This window comes from Podarcis vaucheri (genome assembly GCF_965113315.1).
Source record: "Podarcis vaucheri genome assembly, chromosome: Z".
NCBI lineage: Eukaryota > Metazoa > Chordata > Lepidosauria > Squamata > Lacertidae > Podarcis > Podarcis vaucheri.
Genome location: NC_138758.1, coordinates 5,331,641 through 5,351,567, shown reverse-complemented (window position 1 = coordinate 5,351,567; position 19,927 = coordinate 5,331,641). Strand labels below are relative to the sequence as shown.

The window sequence follows — 19,927 nt, the reverse complement described above, 5'->3', positions numbered from 1 at the left end:
TAAGTCCCACTGAAAAATTAAAGAGCCTTGCTTCCTGTTAATTTAGTTTAGGACACAGAATAAGACATGAAAACTACCTAGATAGGCAGGCAGGCAGGCAGAATATTAATATGGGACTGTGAAATTAATTTGGGAGTGTATTTTTGTTCACATTCACCAAAGACACACATAAAGCATATTTCCCATAGGCACCCATAATTCAGAAAACTAATTCCGTTTACCTTTTGGTGTTTACATGTGTCTGTCAAGGCAGATTTAGAGCCTCTAGCTCCTCCCTTCTTCGTTTGAAGTTCAAGATGTCCAGGCCACTAAGTGAATTGTGAACCCCATGTGTGGTGGAGGAGATTCCAAGAAACCATTATAAGACATTTGCAGTGAGGACAGGCAGGTCATCATCTAAACAGGGGTGGGAGCGGGGAGAGACACACACACACACACACACACACACACCCCTCTTTCTCACACCCCTCTTTCTTCCCTCCGACCCGTGGTGCGAAAGAACCAAACACCATAAACCTTTCAAGCAGGGGTGGAAGGGAGGCAGGGGTGGTCAGCATTTCACATAAATAAAGGAAAATTGGAAGTGAGGTGATGAGATCTAGCAAATTGGGAAGCATTTTACAAAATGGAAGACACACCCCTTGCTTCTTTTTAGATTTGCTTTTTGCAGCTGTGAGTCCCCCCCCCCCAAAAAAAGGCAGAAATTTTGAAAAAGGGTTGAGGGAGGGGAAAGATAGAAGGAGAACATTGGAAAGAAATGGATTCTACTGTGTTATTTCCAAAACAATAAACTTTTAATGCTAAAGCAGTTATATAACCAAAAAGCTGTACAGAGTTTGTCTGGATTTTGTTTGTTTGTTAGAAAACAAAATTTCTTCTTTTTTGTGGGGTTTTTGTTTTGTTTTTTTCCTCATAAATATGTTTCCGTTTCCGGCACTTCTCTCAATAATTAAATTACAATTGATAAATATGGCATCATGGATATGTATTTACAAAAAAAAAGTTATTACAAAAAGGCAACTGTTTATACTAAACCGCCATGAGCTGAGTGAAATTAAGATTACATTTCCCCCTCCTGAAAAACATACTGAAGAACACCCCTGGCCCATTCTCAAATCAGATGAAATACATTCACAAGTGTAATGTTTTAGAGAGTGAGAAAAAGGTAGGAGAAAAAGAGACAGAAAGACAGAGATAGAGAGAGAAAGAAAGATTTCAAGACAATACAGGACTTTGGCAAGTTTTAAGACTGTGGTTGTTGTTTTTTCTTATTATTTTTAATAATCACAACTAAGGCCAAGGGGAAAAGTCAGTTTTCTGTTTTTCAAAATCCAACCCCTCCAAAAAAAAGAGAGAGAGAAAGAGAGGAGGGGGTATATATCTATTGGAAGTTAAATCATAAAGTGTAAAAGTCAGTTCGTTGTTTTTCAACATCCCACCCCAAAAAGGAGTGGGTATATATCTATTGGAAGTATATATTTACAAAAGGCAAGAATGTTGGGAAATAAAGGGAGTGGTATTGAAAGGTGAGTTGGAAGGGGGATTTAAAAAAAGAAAAAAAAGAAATAACCATCAATGCAGAAAAATCCTGAGAAAAATAGAGACAAAGTCCAGCCTCTGGCTTTTGGATAGGGTTAAAAAAAAAATCACACCCTTGCCACCACTTGTTTGTTGTTGCTGCTGCTGCTGCTACTGTAGTTGTTCCTCCTTCATTTTTATTTTATTTTATTTTTTATTTTTTGTCCTGCAAACTCCAATGACAGGCCAAAGATGAATCCGGCGTCCTTTGATGTCAACAGGAATGCTTTTGGTACAGTCTGGTTAGTCTGGGTTTTGTTGTTGTTGTTGATTTTGTGGGGGAGGAGAGGAGTTGAATTTGTCCTCATCAGACATACCACTCATTAAAGTTGGGGGGCAGTTCTTGGTTGTGGCTGGGGTTGGCGGTCTGAACAGCTGCTGGTGGTGGTTTGCTGGAGTCCTTGCTGCTGGCAGCCACAACGGCTGGCGGGGTGGAGGACTCGTAGCCAGAACTAGCCGCCGGAGAGGATTCCGACCCTTGGCTCTCATGGACCTGAAAAAAGAAGGCAGAGACAATTGGTACAAGTCCAAGAGCAAGGAAGTCTCTTCTTTTTTGCCAGGGGACAGAAGGGGAGAGTTGATTTACAGTGAGCCGCCAATCAGTGTGTGTGTATATATACACACACACAAAATTCATTATCTACCTATTTGTTTATTTTTAGAAAATTACTGGATAAGTGGAAAATATGGCCAACCTGCCAAGCTGGTCCCATAATTAAATATGGGATGGAAAGGGTAAATTCTGGAAGAAATCCCCAACAACAACACCTTCTATAAAAACAGAAACATTATTAGCACATTATTAGATCAGCACACTATACTGGAAATCAGAGCACTGTTTTATACCTAGTGGCTTCAAGCACTACTGTTCGCTATAAGTGATTTTTTAAAAAGATTTTATATTTCAGGAGCAGATTATATATGTATATGCATTTAATATTTTAAATATGTGTGGATGGATATCAGATGACTCTGCACTCCGTTCCAACCCCCCACACTCTCACAAACTCAGCGGCCAAATTTACTCATTCATAAACCAGGATTGGAAGCTTAGCAACTATACATGATGAAATGTTATTTAACAAGGGAGAACAAACCAGGCAATTGAGACAAACTGCTCCTTGTGCAAGACGGCCCCCTCTCTGGCCAAGCCAAAGCCTTTTGAAAATTACAAAATAAAAAATAAAAATTTTAAAACAGCATGCGCAATTCCTATTATTTCCATCTCACTGAGAAAATCATTACTTGAAAGCCCAGGGAAGAGCCTTCTACTTTTTCACCAGCAGAATAGCCAGGGGTTTTTTCAATATGGAAATGTATCAAACTGGAAGTTTATACACACAGAAAAACACTCCATGGGTGTATATGTCCAGACACACAAAATCAGCATATGGGCATAGGATTATGCATAAAATATACATACATGTATAACTATATAGATTGATACATGTGTAATTAATTACATACATAATATAAATGCACATGAAGGCACGTGCATATATAGTTCTAATTACATAAGCAGATGGGCAAACATAAATAACTATAGAGCCATATTATGTATTTTGTACACATGTATAATATAAATAGGTATGCATTCAGGAATATTACAGATGCTCTCAAACACACAAATTAATAAATTAATAAATAATTGATAAATTGATAAGCATATATAACTATAAACCACACACACGTGGCTTTTATTTATATCTATAGAAACAGAAACAGAAATACAGATGTGTCTGTAAACCTTCACTCTATATGCCCACACACTACATGAGAGCGGGGGAAGAGGGTAGTCAGATCTCACCAAATTAAGGGAGCCATGGCAAAAGCAAGGTCCCCAGGAGGAATCCTTTACCTTCATGTGCTTCCTTAAGGAGCTGGGGTGGGTGTAGGACTTGTCGCAGACTTTGCAGATGTATGGCTTGTCTGATGTGTGGACGTGCATGTGCTTCTTTCGGTCGCTGCTGTTTGCAAAACGCCGGTCACAGCCTTCAAACTCACACTTAAAGGGCTTCTCTCCTGCAAGTAAAAAATAATAAATAACCAGAGATCGGGCCACTTGTTTCGTAAAGAAGAGATACAGTAGTAGGATGGGGGTACAAAATGGTTTAGGCTTTTCCCACTAATTCCCCACTCCCTTTCTCTCTTATCACACATAAGCACACCTTTTCTGCCTACAGCAAAACTTTCTTCTTTTTCTTTGCAGCTTTTGGGCTCCCTGCTGCTCCTCTGCCTGAACTCTCTCGCTCTTTGTACACAGACAGGTTTCTGAATTTTAATTTTTTTTAAAGTAGGAGAGAGCAAGGAGGAGCCAAGGGCTCTGGGCTGGTGAAGGGACACCAGACAGTTCTGAGACAACAGAGTTTTGAAACTTTGCAGTTCAATTAAAGGGCCCTTTTGTAGCTTTTAATTTCTGCCTTTGAAATGCTACGGGCTTTCCTTAAGCTGACTGTTAAAAATGAGTTGAGAATTGGTTGCTTAGATTATTTGGGGCAGGAAGAAAAGGAGGGGAGGAGAGAGAGAGAAAGCGGAGAAGAAAACTCCCCTGAAGATAAATTGTGGAGATCCAGACAGTTTTATAAGATGTACTCAAGAAGGCAATAATGTGTGTTGGATTGCTGTTTCCGTCTAATTCTACGCTAGTTTTTTTGTAGAGAACAGAACCGTTTATTTCTCTTTTTTCCATGCTTTTTTTTTTAAAAAAAGAATGCTTTGGACAAAAAGTATCAGTGATTTAATTAGAAGATGTGCCAATCAAGGCATTAAGAGAGCGGACGAGAGCGGAAGTAACCGAAAATTAGATTGCATTAGCATTTGTATGGTTTCCTCAACAGGATGTCTGAGGAGAGCTCAGTCTCTTTCTCTTTCTCGCAAAAAGCAACACACACACAGCTCCAATGATTTTTGTTTCCCTCGCATTACATCCAGAGGGAGAGAACTCCATGAGAGGGACGAGTGCAGGGGGGGAGTGTACAGGGGTGGCTAAAGAATTGCAGATGAAAAGAAAGCTTCGGAAATATCATCTTCAGAAGTAAAAGGAAAGTTTAAAAAAAAATCAGTCAGGAATTATTTCTCTTCTCGTTTGAAATCGGCAAGGAACCTCCGTGAAACTGACTTTCACCGCGTGGGGGTGAAAAGAGTATTTTAAACGCCTAAACACAAATAGGCAAAAGCAAACCACTCGTTTTATATAGTTTCAGATTATTTCTACCCCACCTTCCCCAAGCCCTGAACCTTCGGACCTCCAGAGCCACAGAGCAACCTTTTGGCGCGCTCTGCTTTTTTTAAAAAAATCTCTACCCAGAACAAATCCAAAAATATTAAAAATAAGAATCTGGAATTTTAGTTCTGTTGCTCTTCTGCTCAGGATTATTGCTGGATAGATAGATGCATACAACTGTATTGGTGGGTATATATTGTTGGATATATACATATATATATATATATATATATATATATATATACACACACACACACACACACACACACACACATATATATACATACATATGTGCATGTCCAAGGGTGGTGTGCCAAGGGTGTGCCTCGCCTTACCTGTGTGCGTCCTCTTGTGGATCTTGAGGTTCTCCGACCTGGCGAAGATCTTCCCGCAGCCGGGAAAGGGACACGGGAAGGGCTTCTCGCCGGTGTGCACGCGGATGTGGTTGACGAGTTTGTATTTCGCTTTGAAGGACTTGCCCTCGCGGGGACATTCCTCCCAGTAGCAGATGTGGTTGTTCTGCTCGGGGCCTCCGACGTGCTCCATGGTGACGTGGGTTACGAGTTCGTGCATGGTGCTGAAAGTCCGGTCGCAGCTCTTTTTGGGTCGGCTCAGCGGCGGCTGGTGAGGCTGCTGTTGCTGATGCGGAGGAGCCGCAGGCTGCGACAGCTCCTCGATCCATTTGCAGGAGAGCTCCTGTTTGATGGGCTGCCGCATGTAGCGGAAAAAGGCTCCCGCGCCGTGGTGGTGGTGACGGTGGTGAGCCGCGGCGGCGGCGGCCGCCACGTTCATGCCCCCCATGTTCACATTCATGGGGCTGTAGTTGTGGAACTGAGCCGGGCCCCCATAAGGGTCCGCGCGGGGGCTGGAGACTCCTCGGTACGTCTCCGGCCTCCCGAAAAAGTCCCCCCGCAAGCCCAGGTGCATCTGCCCGTTCTCCACGTGCCCGGTCGGGGAGGTGTGGCTGGGGTTCTGATCGTGCAAACTCGGGAACAGCAAGTAGCCGCCAGGGCTGTCCGGGATGCCCGGAGGAGCGTGGAGCCCGCTGGGCGCATTGCCGCCGAAGAGGCCGTGCTGAGCTGCAGCCGCAGCCGCGGATCCCCCTCCTCCGCCACCGCCGCCGCCGGCGGGGGAATCCCCGAGCGCGGATCCCCCGCGGTTGCGGAAGAGAAAGTCCCGCGTGGAGTTGAAAGCGGCCGCGGCGGCTGCGGCGGCGTAAGAGGAAGGCACCTGGCCGGCGTGGTGAGGGTGAGGCGGGTGCGGAGGGTGGCGGTGATGGTGATGGTGCGGGTAGCCTGACGCTTGCGGCGTGAAAGCAGAGCCTTGTCCCGACGCCAGCTCGTGGGGCGCTGGACTTATTTTAAAGGACGAGTCCCCGAAGGGGTGGTTGAGCCCCATGGCCGCAGCGGCGGCGGCGGCAGCGGCATCGCGGTTCGCCATGTCGTGCGGGTGGTGGCACGGCGCTCCGAAGCCCCCGACTCCCAGCGCGGGGAACTGAGGCCCGCCGTCTAACAACATGGTCATAGTCCGCCTTGAGAGATGCAGCAGAAGCAGAAGGAAGAGGAACCGCGGGGAAGATGAAGAGGACGAGGCGGCCCCACGACGGCGATCTCCTCCCGCGTCTCCTTTTCGCCCCCTTTTCTGCCCCCCTCCCCAACTTCCAAATAACAACAACACGAGCTCTCCAAAGCTTTCGATCTCCCCCTTCTCTCTCTCCCCTCCCCACTACTAGCTCAGCCCCACACAATGGAGAGACAGGCAGGAGGGCTCGCGCGCCAGCCCCACGAATCCCGCATTCACACGCGCTCCAAACCTTTCACAAATAAGTGGGTGGGGGGTTGGAGAGAAGAAGAGAGGGGGTAGAGAAAACAACAACTGGACAACACCCGCTCCCCAAAAAAACAGTCCCCCCAAACCCCACCCACTAGCCCTAAAGGGCTACGAACGGAGGCACCCCCTCTGTCCCCCCCACAGACTCGCACACACAACCCCTGGGGGGATCCCCGCTGCCTCTTTCCCCTCCTGCCTTCCAGGAGGGCGCCCTCCACTCCAACTGAGCGACGTCCTTGCACTGGCTAAAGTCAGGCGCTCCTCCCTTCCTAACACATATGGAGAGGGGGGGAGAAAGAAAAAAGAGAGGGAGAGGAAGGGCGAGGGACGCTGAGAGGGAGAATACCCAACTCCGAGAGGCAGCTTCCCTGCCAGCCAATGGGGAACCGCCTGGCTAGCCGTCACCTGACCCCCAGCTGGCCTGCCCATTGGACCAAACCCGCCTGATTGACAGCGTTTAACATTGAATATGGCAGCTGCGTTTAAGCCCTGCGCTCTGATTGGTCCGGCTGGGTTTAGTGAGGCGCAGGTAAGGTTAAAGGGTGTCCGCCAACCCCCAAATGTTTTGTTTACTGGAGATGCAACGGGGGGCTTTTGCGGGGGAGCAGAGAAGAGGGCTTGGGGGTGGAGATGATGGTCCTGGGTTTAGGGGCAAATTACTTGTGCATCATTCTTACCCAGCCCAAAGCAGAAAGGGAGGGGGAGAAAGGATGACGCTCTGCGTGTATAGTCCGATTCCATCAACCGCTGCGCCGTTAATATTTAGGAAGAAAATTCCAAATCCTTTGAAGCTGTCCCTGCATTGCCCCCACCATGCGCATTTGCCCCTTATAGGACTCCCTTTGCTTCCCTTCAGCCCTCACCATTTCCGTTTGTTTTCTGTAACAATTCCTCGAAAGCACTGTAGCAACACACTTCTCTTGAAAAATAAAATAAAATAATAACAAGAAAAGTCTTTAAAGAAAAAGAGGGGAGGAAAACCGGAGTGGGGGTGGGGGGAGAGATGAACTTACAGAGATGAAAAACTTAAAAGACAGGGCAAGATGCTTCCAAAGACGTCAGAACTCCCCATATTTTCGTGCCTCGGGGCAGGCATGGCAGCGAGACCGACGAGGAAGGACGCGGGTCTATCCCCGATGGCACCGCGTTCAAAGCGGGGACTCTTTAAACCTGAGATGATTTTAATAATGATGATCATAATCAGAGCAACGACAAGAAAGAGATTTAAAAAGTAATGATGATGTTGATGGCGTAAGGAAGGACACACAGTCACACACACACACTCCCAAGAAAAACGGTGCTTGAGAAAATTGTTTTTAAAACGACAAAAATCCTTCGTTGTTTATCTTTTTCCTTGTTGCACATGTCCAAAGCGACCTTCGGAGTAAAATCTGTTTGCATGTGTAAAATGTATATATAGATAGATTTTTTATTTTGTTTATATTTTTACTACGAATCATTTGAGTCTTTCCCCACCCACACCCACCCCATCTTCCCGCTCGAAGTGGAAGAAGAAACTTCAAAATCTTTGGGGGGGTGAGGGGGAGCATAAGAAAGAAGGAGAGAGATGAGGAAGAGTTGAAACATCTGAAAGACAAGGCAACGTGTCTGTAGTTTAGGGTCCCTGGTTCTCTGCTTATGGATCTCCAAGGCAAATATATACACATCTTTTCTTTCGAGCAGAGAACGTATAATGTTATCCCGAAACCTGAAGCTAGCGGATCAAAGGCACGCTTGGTATTTATTTATTTATCTGTTAATTTATTTGCAACGCAACGTTTTAATGTTGGGAAATGACGCTCCTCTGTGGCAGCCCGGCTTCACCCCTTTCATTTTCCCAACCCCCCGCTCGCGTCCCACCGTCCTTCAAGTCTCAATAAATCCACTCATTTTCTCGTTCTGGAAAGCATTTGCAAAGAACGATGGGGGGGAAGCAAGTGTGGAAAGAAAAGGGCTCGGAAAGAGAGATGCCAGTAATTGTAATATCCTGAGATTCGCCGAGCCCCGAAGTCTCTCCATTGAAGGCCCCTCACAGGATTTGCCGCCGCCTCTCCGCAGGAAACATACAATCTGATCAAGTTCAGAAGCGCGTTGAGAAGAAGGAGAAGAAGAAGAAGAAGGGAAGGGGGGAGTGCTTCAAACAGCGCTTTTATAAAATACAGTCCCCTTTTCACGTCCTCCCCCCCCCACACCCAACACCAACCCTCAGAAAGGGGGGGGGAGACTTCACATTCTTTATTTTAGGGGTCTGGCTAAAAGGAGACAGAATGAGCGACCTGAAGGCAGACTCAGACAGGAGGGATTGTTTTTCTACATATATATTGTTTTTCTACACACACACATACATACATACACCCACCCACCTATAAAACTTAGTCACTGGAGTTCACATCCTACCAATCCCCAAAGCCCCCCTCCCTCCAGAGCAGCCCAGGAAGGTGAGTCTGTTGCTTTCAGAAATCGCTGCCGATTTCCTTTATGACTTTACTGACCAACTTACCTATCTACCTACCGAACTACTTATTACCAATCCTTTCTTCGCTTCTGAAGACAGAAAATGCAAGGGGGCGGTGGCGAAAGGCTTTGTTTTTCTCTCTTCCTGGGAGAGGATGTTTGTTTGGGAAGGGAAAGTTTTGGGGTTTCGCCTCCTTCCTATTGGAAGTTTCACTCGAACGGGGCAATGTGTGTGAGAGAGGTTGCTGTTGTTATTATTCATCCATTATAAAAACGACTAAAATGACCTCTTCATTCTCTGGGCCTCCGTGATGCTTGTCTGGTATGGGAAGGGGAACTGCGGGGGGGGGGCGTGGACAGGGCTGGAGGAAAATTGGGCCACGGGATGCACTACGAAGGCGCACAGAATCCCGGAGAATTTGGGGTTTCCCACGAAGCAAACGGGGGCCTCTTATGGCCACACAAGGGGGTCTGGCTCGGCAGAGATGACTCGGTGGATCCTCAAGGTCATGGAAGGAATCGAGTTGGCTCACCAAACAGACAGATCTACGCGCGCGCACTCCTCCCCCCACCCCCGCGTACTTTTTATTTTATTTCAAGCGGAGGGTCCTTCTCTAAAAACCACTTTCCCCCCTGCCCTCTAGTTTTTCATCCTCCTTGTCACCACCAGCTTGACACTGTCCCAAGCGGTCGCTCTACCTGATCCCGCGGCCTGCCTTGCGAGGCCCTCGATCAGATAATTAATTACCTCCAGCACGTGTTCTGTTGTCTCTATAACAAAAAAAAGAGGCGTAATTCAATTAGATCATCAACGGAGTCTTGGGTTAGGGAATGTCTGTGAAGCCGCGTCGTGGGGCACGCTGGGGCGAATGACCTTTGCTAGGGCAAAAGGCCTCACGTGTTGGCCTGGTGGCCCATTGTCTTTGGCTCGCTGGGGTGATGTAGAACAAGTTGGGACTTCGGGCCGCTTCGAGAGCAACTTTCGCTTGGGCACTGAAGCCCCAAATCTTTCTTTCTTTCTTTACGCGAATCTAACAGATACATTTCTTCAGATATATACACCCTGAACCTTCAAAAGCATAGTCCTTTTATTTTATTTTTAAAAGGGGGGGGTTAACCCCATTCCTATATTTTCTATGACCGAGTTACAAGGGAAGACGTAAAAATCAGATTAAAATTTCGAATTTATTTTCTCCATTGCGTCACGGTTACCCTAATATATCCGAGAAGGGTGGGGTATTGGTGAGGGGGGTGGAGGAGAAAGAAAATCCGAATTAGTCCCTTTGCAGAGGGGAAAGCGAAAGACACCTTTGTGCGCGCTAGAAAGGCGACCTCGCCGAATATCTTGATTTATTCTGCGAGGAGGAAGTGCAAAGAAATCGTGATTTCTTTTGGGAGGAGAAACGCTTCCCTGAGAAGAAAGGAGAGGGTGTGTTTCAAAAGACGGCGGAAATAAATCGTAGCTTTAAACAAGGGACCGCGGTCCTTTCGAACTATTTTATTGCTTAAGAAGAGGAGAGGGGAGGCGTGGGGTGGGTGGGAAGGGGGAGGAGACAGATTTGACATAGTGGAGTCACTACAAGTAGATTAGGCAACATAAATTAACCTATAAATCTTTTTATATATACATTTCACCCCTCGGCAGCGACTGTGTGACTGGGGAAATAATATACGAGCAGACAAGAGCGGTTGGAAGTAGTTTACCTAGGCTTGGGAAGAAAGTGCGTTTTCACCACCCCGCCCCCTAACCTCTTTTAAAGAGCAGCGCGTATTATGTAACACGCACCAAGATAGGTTTCTAAAGCAAAACTCTGGATGTTGACTGTAAAATGAAATCTGTCCTCGTTTTTCTCTCTCTCTGCACACCCCTCACCAATTAAAACCCAAAGTGGTTTGCTTTTACAAATGTGCTCGACTGTATGTGCTACTTTCCTACTCAGTATCTGTCTGTCTGCCTGCCTGCCTGCCTGCCCCCCCCTTTCTCTCTCTCTCTCTCTCTCTCTCTCCAGCCAAAATAAATCCGTCTTTAAGTCCTGATTTCAGTGGGGAAATTAAGCACGTGCTTCCCGTTTTAAAGATCGCAGGGAGTTATACGTGTTTAACCTGGCGGGATCATGTTTCGCCATTAGTTAGGTAGATGCTTGTTTAGTATTAGTTGGTTAATTATTAAGGTATTTTGTGAATTGGTTGGTTACCTGGCCACGTATTTACCGTCCTTTCCAGATCTCTTCATGCATCTATTCAGGGGTGCAATCTTCGCAACTGCATCGTGGAGTGAGGAGAGGACATTTGTATGTGTTTGTGTATTGTGTCTGTGTGTGCGTTACACGATCCGATTGCTACGACCTAGACATCCTTATAAAGATTTAAAAAATGCACACAGAGACCACCACCACGCTTTTAAAAATGTGTTGAGAAGATGGGGAGAAGTGGAGAAAAATAAAAGAAGAAAAATAAGAAGACAGCGCGTCCGTGAGTTATTTACTCTTAAACAACAGAAACCAGAGTCTAGCTCGTTTCTTTGGCTGAAGTGGACTTGATATCCCATTTTTTCCACCCCCTTAAGAGAGACCTCTGCCTCTCTCCCATTTCTCCTGTTTAATCCCAGAAAGTGATATATTACACATTTAGAAGGTGGCATGAATAGTGAGATCCGCTTCTCCCGTTTCCTTAGGGTCTCAGAGGTCTCTCTCTCCCTCTCTCCAAAAAGAGGCAAGAATGTTAATAATTTAATAACTTTCCGAGAAAAAAGAAGAAGAAATATTGTAAATTTTTTCATCATTTAAAACCTTTCTGCTGATTTAATTTCCCCTTAGAACACATCTTAAAACATTTTTAAAAGAGTAGGGAGAATATTCGTTCTTCTCAAATTCGCTTTCTAGCCGAGTTCTTCTAGCAATTTCACTTCGGGGGACTTTACAGGTGAAATTCCCAGTTATTGATCTGCCCAGGACGTCATCTCCAAGCCCCGGGCTGCTTTCCCAATAAACTAACAACCCTGTCCCACCCCCAGTGCAAAAGTTGGGTAGAATAACGGCAAAGCACCAATCATAACCTCTCCAAAATGTGTCCAATGTTTTTAATCAGCTCGCAGGCCAAAAGGCGTCGGCTAATAAACGTTCGAGGAAGTAGTTTATTCGCCTGCCATAAACATGTACGCGATTCCGGCGTAATTAAATGCAAACCACAAAGCGAACGAGACGTTTTCATTGTAGCGCTCAGTCAGAGCAAAAGGAATCACGTGTACATTTGAACTTCAGAGATCTGAGCTGGGATAAACAAGTCTGAACTCTGACAAAGAAAAATAGAGGGGGTGCAGTGGGATGGGGAAGGAGGTGGGGTGAGATATCAAAGTGCTAATAGAATCGAGGAAAGAGTTTCGGAGCGCAGAAAGGGGGCAAGAAACCGCTCGGTTAGCATTTGGGGTGTCAGTCTGGAGCGTCAACCCTCAGATTACTGCAATGAATTTAATGGCACATCTAAAATTGGGGCGTGGGGGTGATCCGTGGGAATCAGACGCCCTATAGGCCCAGTGCTATGGGGCAATATCCTACAGAAGCGAGGCAAAAATGAAAAGGCAGAGCTGAATGAATGGCTGGTCCTTGGAGAGAAATAATGAAATCAACAGGAGAAACTTTGCAAAGGTGTTTGGTTTTTTATTTTTGGTCTTTGGTGGTTAATTTAGACTCCTGGGCAACGTTTTAAATATTGGTTGGATGGGAGCGTGGAAGAATTATTTACTTATCTTGAAGATATCTATTCCGGATAAAGAGAGCCTTTCACTCTTAAGAGTCATCCAGGCACCTTCACCCCAAGATCATAAACACGATTATTTAACAAACAAACAAACAAAAACCACGTCCCATTTATGGATTCAACTAGACTATCTGCACTCCACATATGCACACCCATGTGACACGTAGCAAAATGCTCAAGGAAAAGAATCAAAACTCGATCGCTTTGATGTCCACATTAAACTGATATAGTCAAGGGTTTGTAAGACGCTTTCAGACATTTTATGAAAGAAGGGAATAAAATAGGTGGCAGATAGATCACAGGTACCCATATTTGCCAAATTCTATCACATACAAGTTTCAAGCTGTCTATTGTTGCTTAAAGGACACAAGAGTCTTACTAGAATACGTATGTAGACGCCAGCGGATCAACTATCATGCAATCGCTGGAAATTTGTCCTATATTTGATATATGAGTTCCTGTCTTTATATTCTATCTCTCCATCTCTTCTTTTAAGAAAAGAGTAGGATGTACGGCTGTGAGGGTTAAAGGACAGACAAACAGACAAACATGTCACAGATAAGCTTCGCATATATGGCTTGGGCATCCATGCTGTCCTTTTGATCATCTCAGTTGAGAAGCCCGATCTTATTTGCTAAAGCACCGAATACGTCTAGAACAAGAATCACTACGAAAAATTACAACACAATTTTGCCAAATCTGTATAGAGTCTCCTCCGTCCATTTGTGGGGGCCGGAGAGGGGGAGATGTTGCTTGAAAAATCCGTGCAGACCCTCTCTTCGGCTCCCTTCCTTTCTCTTTCCCAACTCTGGTCCACCATCATCCCACACAAATTCAGATGCCAGGCTTGCTAAAGTGCGGGTTCAGACGTACCATTGCTTTGAGGTTCCACCAATGGCACCAGTGTCAAAACATGTGAACATAATTTTGGCTGCGAGCCTCCTTAGAAAGAAAAAGGCAAATGGAAGTGTTTGCGTGAAGATCACTTCAACTTCCGTCATTGACAGCGTTTCCAATAAAAGAGCTTTTAATAATTATTTATATTTTTGGACTGATGTTTCCGTTTTTTACATCGGTTAAATCCAGGTATTCGGAGGGTTAAGTAGCACGTGGGAAAGGCTGAGTGTAGCATTTGCATCTTAGAGAATGGAAGGGGGCATCGCATTAATGCCCCTGAGTAAGAAATGCTGGTTCCATAGAGGCATTCGGGAAACGTTCCACTGTCCTCTGGGAATGTGGGCTATTGGATTTTGTAATGGGCTAATAAAATGTTCCATAAATGAAATTTTATTCTTTTATTATGATTGATGATGTTGCAAACAGCTGGTGTTGGGACACTGCGACATGTAAGCAATTTATGGGAAGAAGAGTTTATTGCCATATTTGAACCTCTATTCACAACAATTCTGCGCGCAATTCTGGAAAGGCGATTTCCTTCCGCTCCTATATAGAACGACCGTCACATACAGCCAAGCTACAGATTTTCGCCTGTGATTTATATAAACAGGCGATCCTCCTCCTCTCTTCCCAAGGCCTTGGGGTTCTCCGCATCAGGAGGGGGATTCAAAGCCACTCTTCCTGCTACGGCAACAGACTACTCATACCCATTCCATTTAAAAACAAAAACCTGTCTTATGATATCTCCCTCCCCACGTCTCCAGTTAGGAAGCGAGAGAGAATTGGGATGGGGAGCGGAAGCCAAGGATGAGACCGGAGCCTTCCCCAGTTTAGAGAAAGTCAATCTCTGCCCCCCACAAAAAATATCGTCTTCCCTTTCAATAACCCTTCTTTGTCATTTTACACGCAATATAATTCTGAGCGCAATTAACGATGGGGTGCCTGATCACTACAAATCTTAAAACGCACCCACCCCTGTTACAAAGTTACCCCACCCATTATTTATTTATTTATTTATCTATCTGTCCGTCTGTCTATTTTATCTGTCTCTGATCTTTCCATCTGTGTGGTAATATAACATCCTTCTGAATGTTTGTACCCGATATTACTGCCTTCCCCATGAGCAACGTAATCTAACAACCTTATGTATGTGCCTATCGACGCTCATCCTTACACGACGGGGCGTTAAATTATATTAGCACGCACGCACTGAACTAAAGGTTTGGTGGGCTGTCCAGTGTTGTTGTGACATATGTTTTTGTGCTTTGAAATCCACTTTTATCGGGTGCATGAAGGGGAACCCACAGTTAGGAACTGAACCCTCCTTAATAGAAGGCTGTCTGCGTTTGTGTGTTTGTCGGGAATAGCTTTCAATGTTTCTGCAACAGACACCAATTTAAGGTTCAGTGCGCGCGCGCACACACGTGTGAATATGGCAAATATCCCTGCATCCAAGGATGTTAACCTTGTTAGAGTTCTCCTGCAGCAAGAGCAGCCAAGAGTCTCTTTCCGGGCCCTTGGAGGCTCACGCGTTTGTTTGTTATGGGAGAGAAGCTTTTCTGACCGTGCATCTTATGACGAAGTGGGCTGTGGATCGCGAAAGCCGATGCCGTCGCAACTCTGTTGGTCCTTAAAGGCGCCGTAAAACTCTTGCTTGTTCTTTTTCTCTCGGTCTTTCTTTTCGGGGCTAACTCGAAGAAGGAGAAAGGAGGAGGAGGAGAATGAAAGCGAGATGGGGGAGGTGGGGAAGAGGAAGGAAAGAAATTTGCGAATATCTCAATCAGTGACGAAGTGACCTGTGACCCGGAGGGTGGCTTTATTGTCCTCCTCCTTTTGCGTGGGACATACACTGTATTGACCCTTTCTGCCTGATTGAGCCCTGAGGGGCAACCGGAGCAAACAATCCCTCCGCAGGCATGTGGGGCTTAGAGAGAAGTCGCCATCCTTCCTCCGGGATCAGTTGGAAAGCCACTGGGAGACTTGGCCTCTGTCTGGGCAGACAGGCTCCCCACCCCCGAGCCCCAAGGAGGCAGCTCCCCCACCAAAACAAAAAAACAAACCCAAAACTAACCGTGCCTGTTTGCTGTTTGGGGTTTGAAGGAAACCCGAAAGGGCTGCGGGGGGGGGTGCATCAAAAGAGGGAAGGAGATGCGGCGGCTGGGATAGATCAGGGTTCAAAGGCTCCGTCCGAAATAAAGAAGGTTGCGATCATCGGAGGCACCGCCACTCTTCCCTGGAATTTAAAACGGGATTTGAGGAGAGGAGGATCAGTCGGGCTTGCCAGCTTGTCCGCACCTCTGGGCTCGCCCATTCACTCCCTTTCCTAAAGTTCCGAATTCGATCTGCCCGGACTCGAAGGTTCTGCGGCCCTTTCATCCTTTTTCTCCAGTCGCGAGAAAGTTCGGTGCATCTTTGTAGACGCCGCCCGGGCGCGCTCGGGTGGAACTGCGTTTCTTAAAGAGGAGGGGGTGTTTCTTTCAACAAACAAGATTGGAGAAGTGTCGCGTGTTGCTGCTTTTAAGTGGCATCGTTGCTCTTGGTTGTGTGTGGAGGGTGTGCGCGCGGATGTTTAGGAGAGACGGCTGGAGAATGTGAAAAACGGGCTGAGCGACGAAGTAGAAGAGGAAAGGTGTGCCTTTAAATTCGCGCCTCCTCCTTGTATTTAGAGGAAATCGTCGGAGACGGGCAAGGGGAGGTCGGTCGGGAGGAGGAGGCCAAAAACGAGGCGGAGTGCTCAAACTCTTGAGGGGAAAGCAGAAGAAGAGTGCACAATGACACACACACACCCCACACACAAAGCATGCTGCGCCCTGTATTCTAAAAAAGCCCTATCTGTTGAGGCAACATTAGAAAAAGCCAATGGGGTGGGTCTTTCTGCACCCCTCCAATTCCAGCACCGGATTCAGCTGCCTTAAATCAGTATCTCTTTCTAAGAATTCTGGGTTTCGGGAGTGGGCGAAGCTGATGCGTAGGACTTCCACCTACTTCCACCACTTGCTACGTGAGCTGTAATGGTCCAGGAGGAGACTCCTGGAGCTCCGGAGACTTATCTTTTTAAAAGCCCTTTGCTATGTAGGCTGTTTGTCTCTCCACCTTTTCACAGATTCTATATGCCAAGTAGAATGGGGAGCAGCGCATACAAACCGGAAAAGAGGCCTTTGCAATTGGGGGAGGATTGAGGGGATGTCCTCCCCCCCCTTTCTTTGTCCCATGCTCAGGCATGTATGGAGGGATTGTGGCAAACTCAGCGAAGGAGGTTCATTTCATGGAGCAATATTGTCTTCCTCCATCTCATACCTTTGTACCTCTTCCCTTCTGAGGGTGTCCACACCATAGGAGCTTATGAAACCAACAAATTTCATTGATCCATCCAGACCTCCATGATCTCCTCTGACTGGCAGAAGTGCTTCAAGGCCCCCAGTGGAGCATAGGGTACTATAGGGCTTCCTTGCTACTCCTGCAGCTGATGAGGTCAGCTATGAGACCACCATGAGGTTTTTCAGGCGAGCCAGCTAACTGGTTCTGGGTGTTAAAATCCCATGGGTCATCTGCCTCATTTAAGCCAATGTCTCATGGAGACAGAGAATCACTGGCTGAACATCTGGAGAAGGTGTCCAAGGCTTAGCGAGTGGCAGAGGTGGAACTTGATCCTTTCCGCCACATCTCCACCCACTTTTGGTTACAAAATTCCAACTATTGGCCACATTGCCTTGTTCCACTGTGTCTGTGAATCTGGGGGTGGTGGCTCTTTAATCCAGACTGATGAACATGGTAATAATACCACGGAGAAGGGCTGTGGCTCAGGGGTAGAGCATCTGCTTTGCATGCAGAAGGACTCAGGTTCGATCCCCAGCATCTCCAGGTAGAGAACAAAAAGAGGTCTCTATATGAAACCCTCAAGAGCTGCCGGTCATTGCTAACCTAGAGGGACCAAATAGTTTTGTTCGCTTTAAGGCAGCTTCCTTTGTTCCTATTGCAATAGTATGGCCACTGAAATAATGAAGAAGAAGAAGAAGAAGAAGAAGAAGAAGAAGAAGAAGAAGAAGAAGAAGAAGAAGAAGGAAGATTACAAATTATGTAGGGTTGCCATATTTCAGGCTGCCATCCCAAACACATTTACTGAGGAGCAGACCTCACTGAACATGTTAGTGTTTTATAATCAGTCCAGGTTCCCTGATATTTTATTGTTAAATGGTTGAAGTGACTCATATGTTGGCATGTGTACTACAATGCTACAAATATTTTAAATAAATCATTCTGAGTACTCAGATTTAAACTTGCTGAGAGCCAGTGTGGTGTAGTGGTTAAGAGTTGTAGACTCGTAATCTGGTGAACCGGGTTCGCTTCCCCGCTCCTCCACATCCAGCTGCTGGGTGAGCTTGGGCTAGTCACACTTCTTTGTTTTTTTAAAAAATATTTTTTATTGCTTTTTTCCAGGGTCAATAACATAGACAGTATCTCAACAAAAGCGAGTTTACAGAAAGAAAAAAGAAAGAAATAAAAAAGAAAAAATATATTCATATTTTCCATACCCTTTTTCATAATCCACTGGACTTCCCCACATCCTCCGCCCCCTGCATTCTTTACAATAAAAATAACAGCAGATTGTTACCTTGTTTCATGCATTTTTCTTTTTTACCGTCTAATTATATTTAGATTTAGAATGCTTGTTGTTAATTCACTTTTTCCCATCATTGGTCCTAAAATAAAGATATTACTCTAAACTTTGGTTCTTTCATAATTATACCCTAATTTCCACCATTCTCAAATTTGATTACTAAAGCTAATTTCGCCAAAACTTAGCAAATTTTCAACATTCATATAGCTTATAATGTTTTTGTAAGTAGTCCTTAAATTTTTTCCAGTCCTCTTCTATTGTTTCTTCTCCCAGATCTCGGATTCTGCCAGTCATTTCAGCTAATTCCATGTAATCAATCAGTTGCGTATGCCACTCTTCCAGCGTGGGTAGTTCTTGTGTCTTCCAATGTTTAGCTATAAGGATTCTTGCTGCTGTTGTTGCATATAAAAAGAAGGTTCTATCCTTCTTTGGCACTCTCTGGCCCACAATGCCCAAGAGGAAGGCCTCTGGTTTCTTGTGGAAGGTATACCTAAATACCTTTTTCAACTCATTGGGCTAGTCACACTTCTTTGAAGTCTCTCAGCCCCACTCACCTCACAGAGTGTTTGTTTGGGGGAAGAAGGGAAAGGAGAATGTTAGCCTCTTTGAGACTCCTTCGGGTAGTGATAAAGTGGGATATCAAATCCAAACCCTTCTTCTTCTTCTCCTTGCTCTGGACATTACTTAATGCCCTGTTGTTACACTGCTAAGGCACATTAGACTGAATTAACCAAGAAACCTGGCTTTCCTCAACATGTAAGTCACTTTTTTGGCAGTTTTTGAACCAGGGTGGTTGGTTTACAGGCATGCAAAGTTTATGTATACATCTGTGTGTATGGGTTTCTTCTCCCACATGGAACCTACACCCAAGAAAATCAAACAAGTGCTTGCAAACATCCAAACCACATCTGTTCCCTGTAGGCCACAGGCCACAACCCTTCCTTTCCCTTTTCAAAGGCATATACCGGTAATCACAGATGACTCTCCAGCCTGCGCTTGCTCAAACACAGACATACTGTCCACTACATGCTCACAAAACCAAGACTCGGTGTGCTTGACCCTGTGCTCTAAACACACACAACCAGCCATATTTCAGTGTGTATGGGGAAGGAAATCCCTTTCCAGACACATTTCCTGGGCAACACATAGAACCCCATCTGAGGTTGAGGAGCATCTCAAAAAAGACACATGTGCGTAAGTTACGCACAGCTAATCACACTACATTTCTCTGCAGCAACAGCAAACCACAGATTGCCTTTGTTATTATTACATTAATACCTTTGCCTTCATCCAGTGAATTCAGGGAACTGTATGTGGCATTCCCTCCCACCCGTTTTATTCATACAACAACCCTGTGAGTTAGACCAGAGACAGAAGTGAAAATCCAGCGGTATTTTGCAAACAGAAGGTTCCAGTTTAAATACCCAGAATTTCCACACATATATATATGGAGACAGCAAGTGATGAGAAAGACCTACCTTTGCCTTAGACCCTGGACAGCTGCTGGCAGTCAGAGTAGACAACACTGGGATAGACTGACAAATAGTTTGAGCTTATATAATAAGGCAGCT

The 19,927-nt window shown here is 45.5% G+C and overlaps 1 protein-coding gene across 1 annotated transcript; it reads right to left on the bottom strand.

Moving 5' to 3' along the window:
* Window positions 1-490: 490 nt before the first annotated feature.
* Window positions 491-7,373, bottom strand: ZIC3 (Zic family member 3). The gene is made up of 3 exons (XM_082207263.1): window positions 5,137-7,373; window positions 3,437-3,600; window positions 491-2,071 (listed from the first exon to the last, which is right to left on the bottom strand). The coding sequence occupies exons 1-3, from the start codon at window positions 6,323-6,325 to the stop codon at window positions 1,886-1,888; spliced, it is 1,539 nt and encodes a 512-aa protein (XP_082063389.1). The 5' UTR covers window positions 6,326-7,373; the 3' UTR covers window positions 491-1,885.
* Between the last annotated feature and the right edge of the window lie 12,554 nt (window positions 7,374-19,927).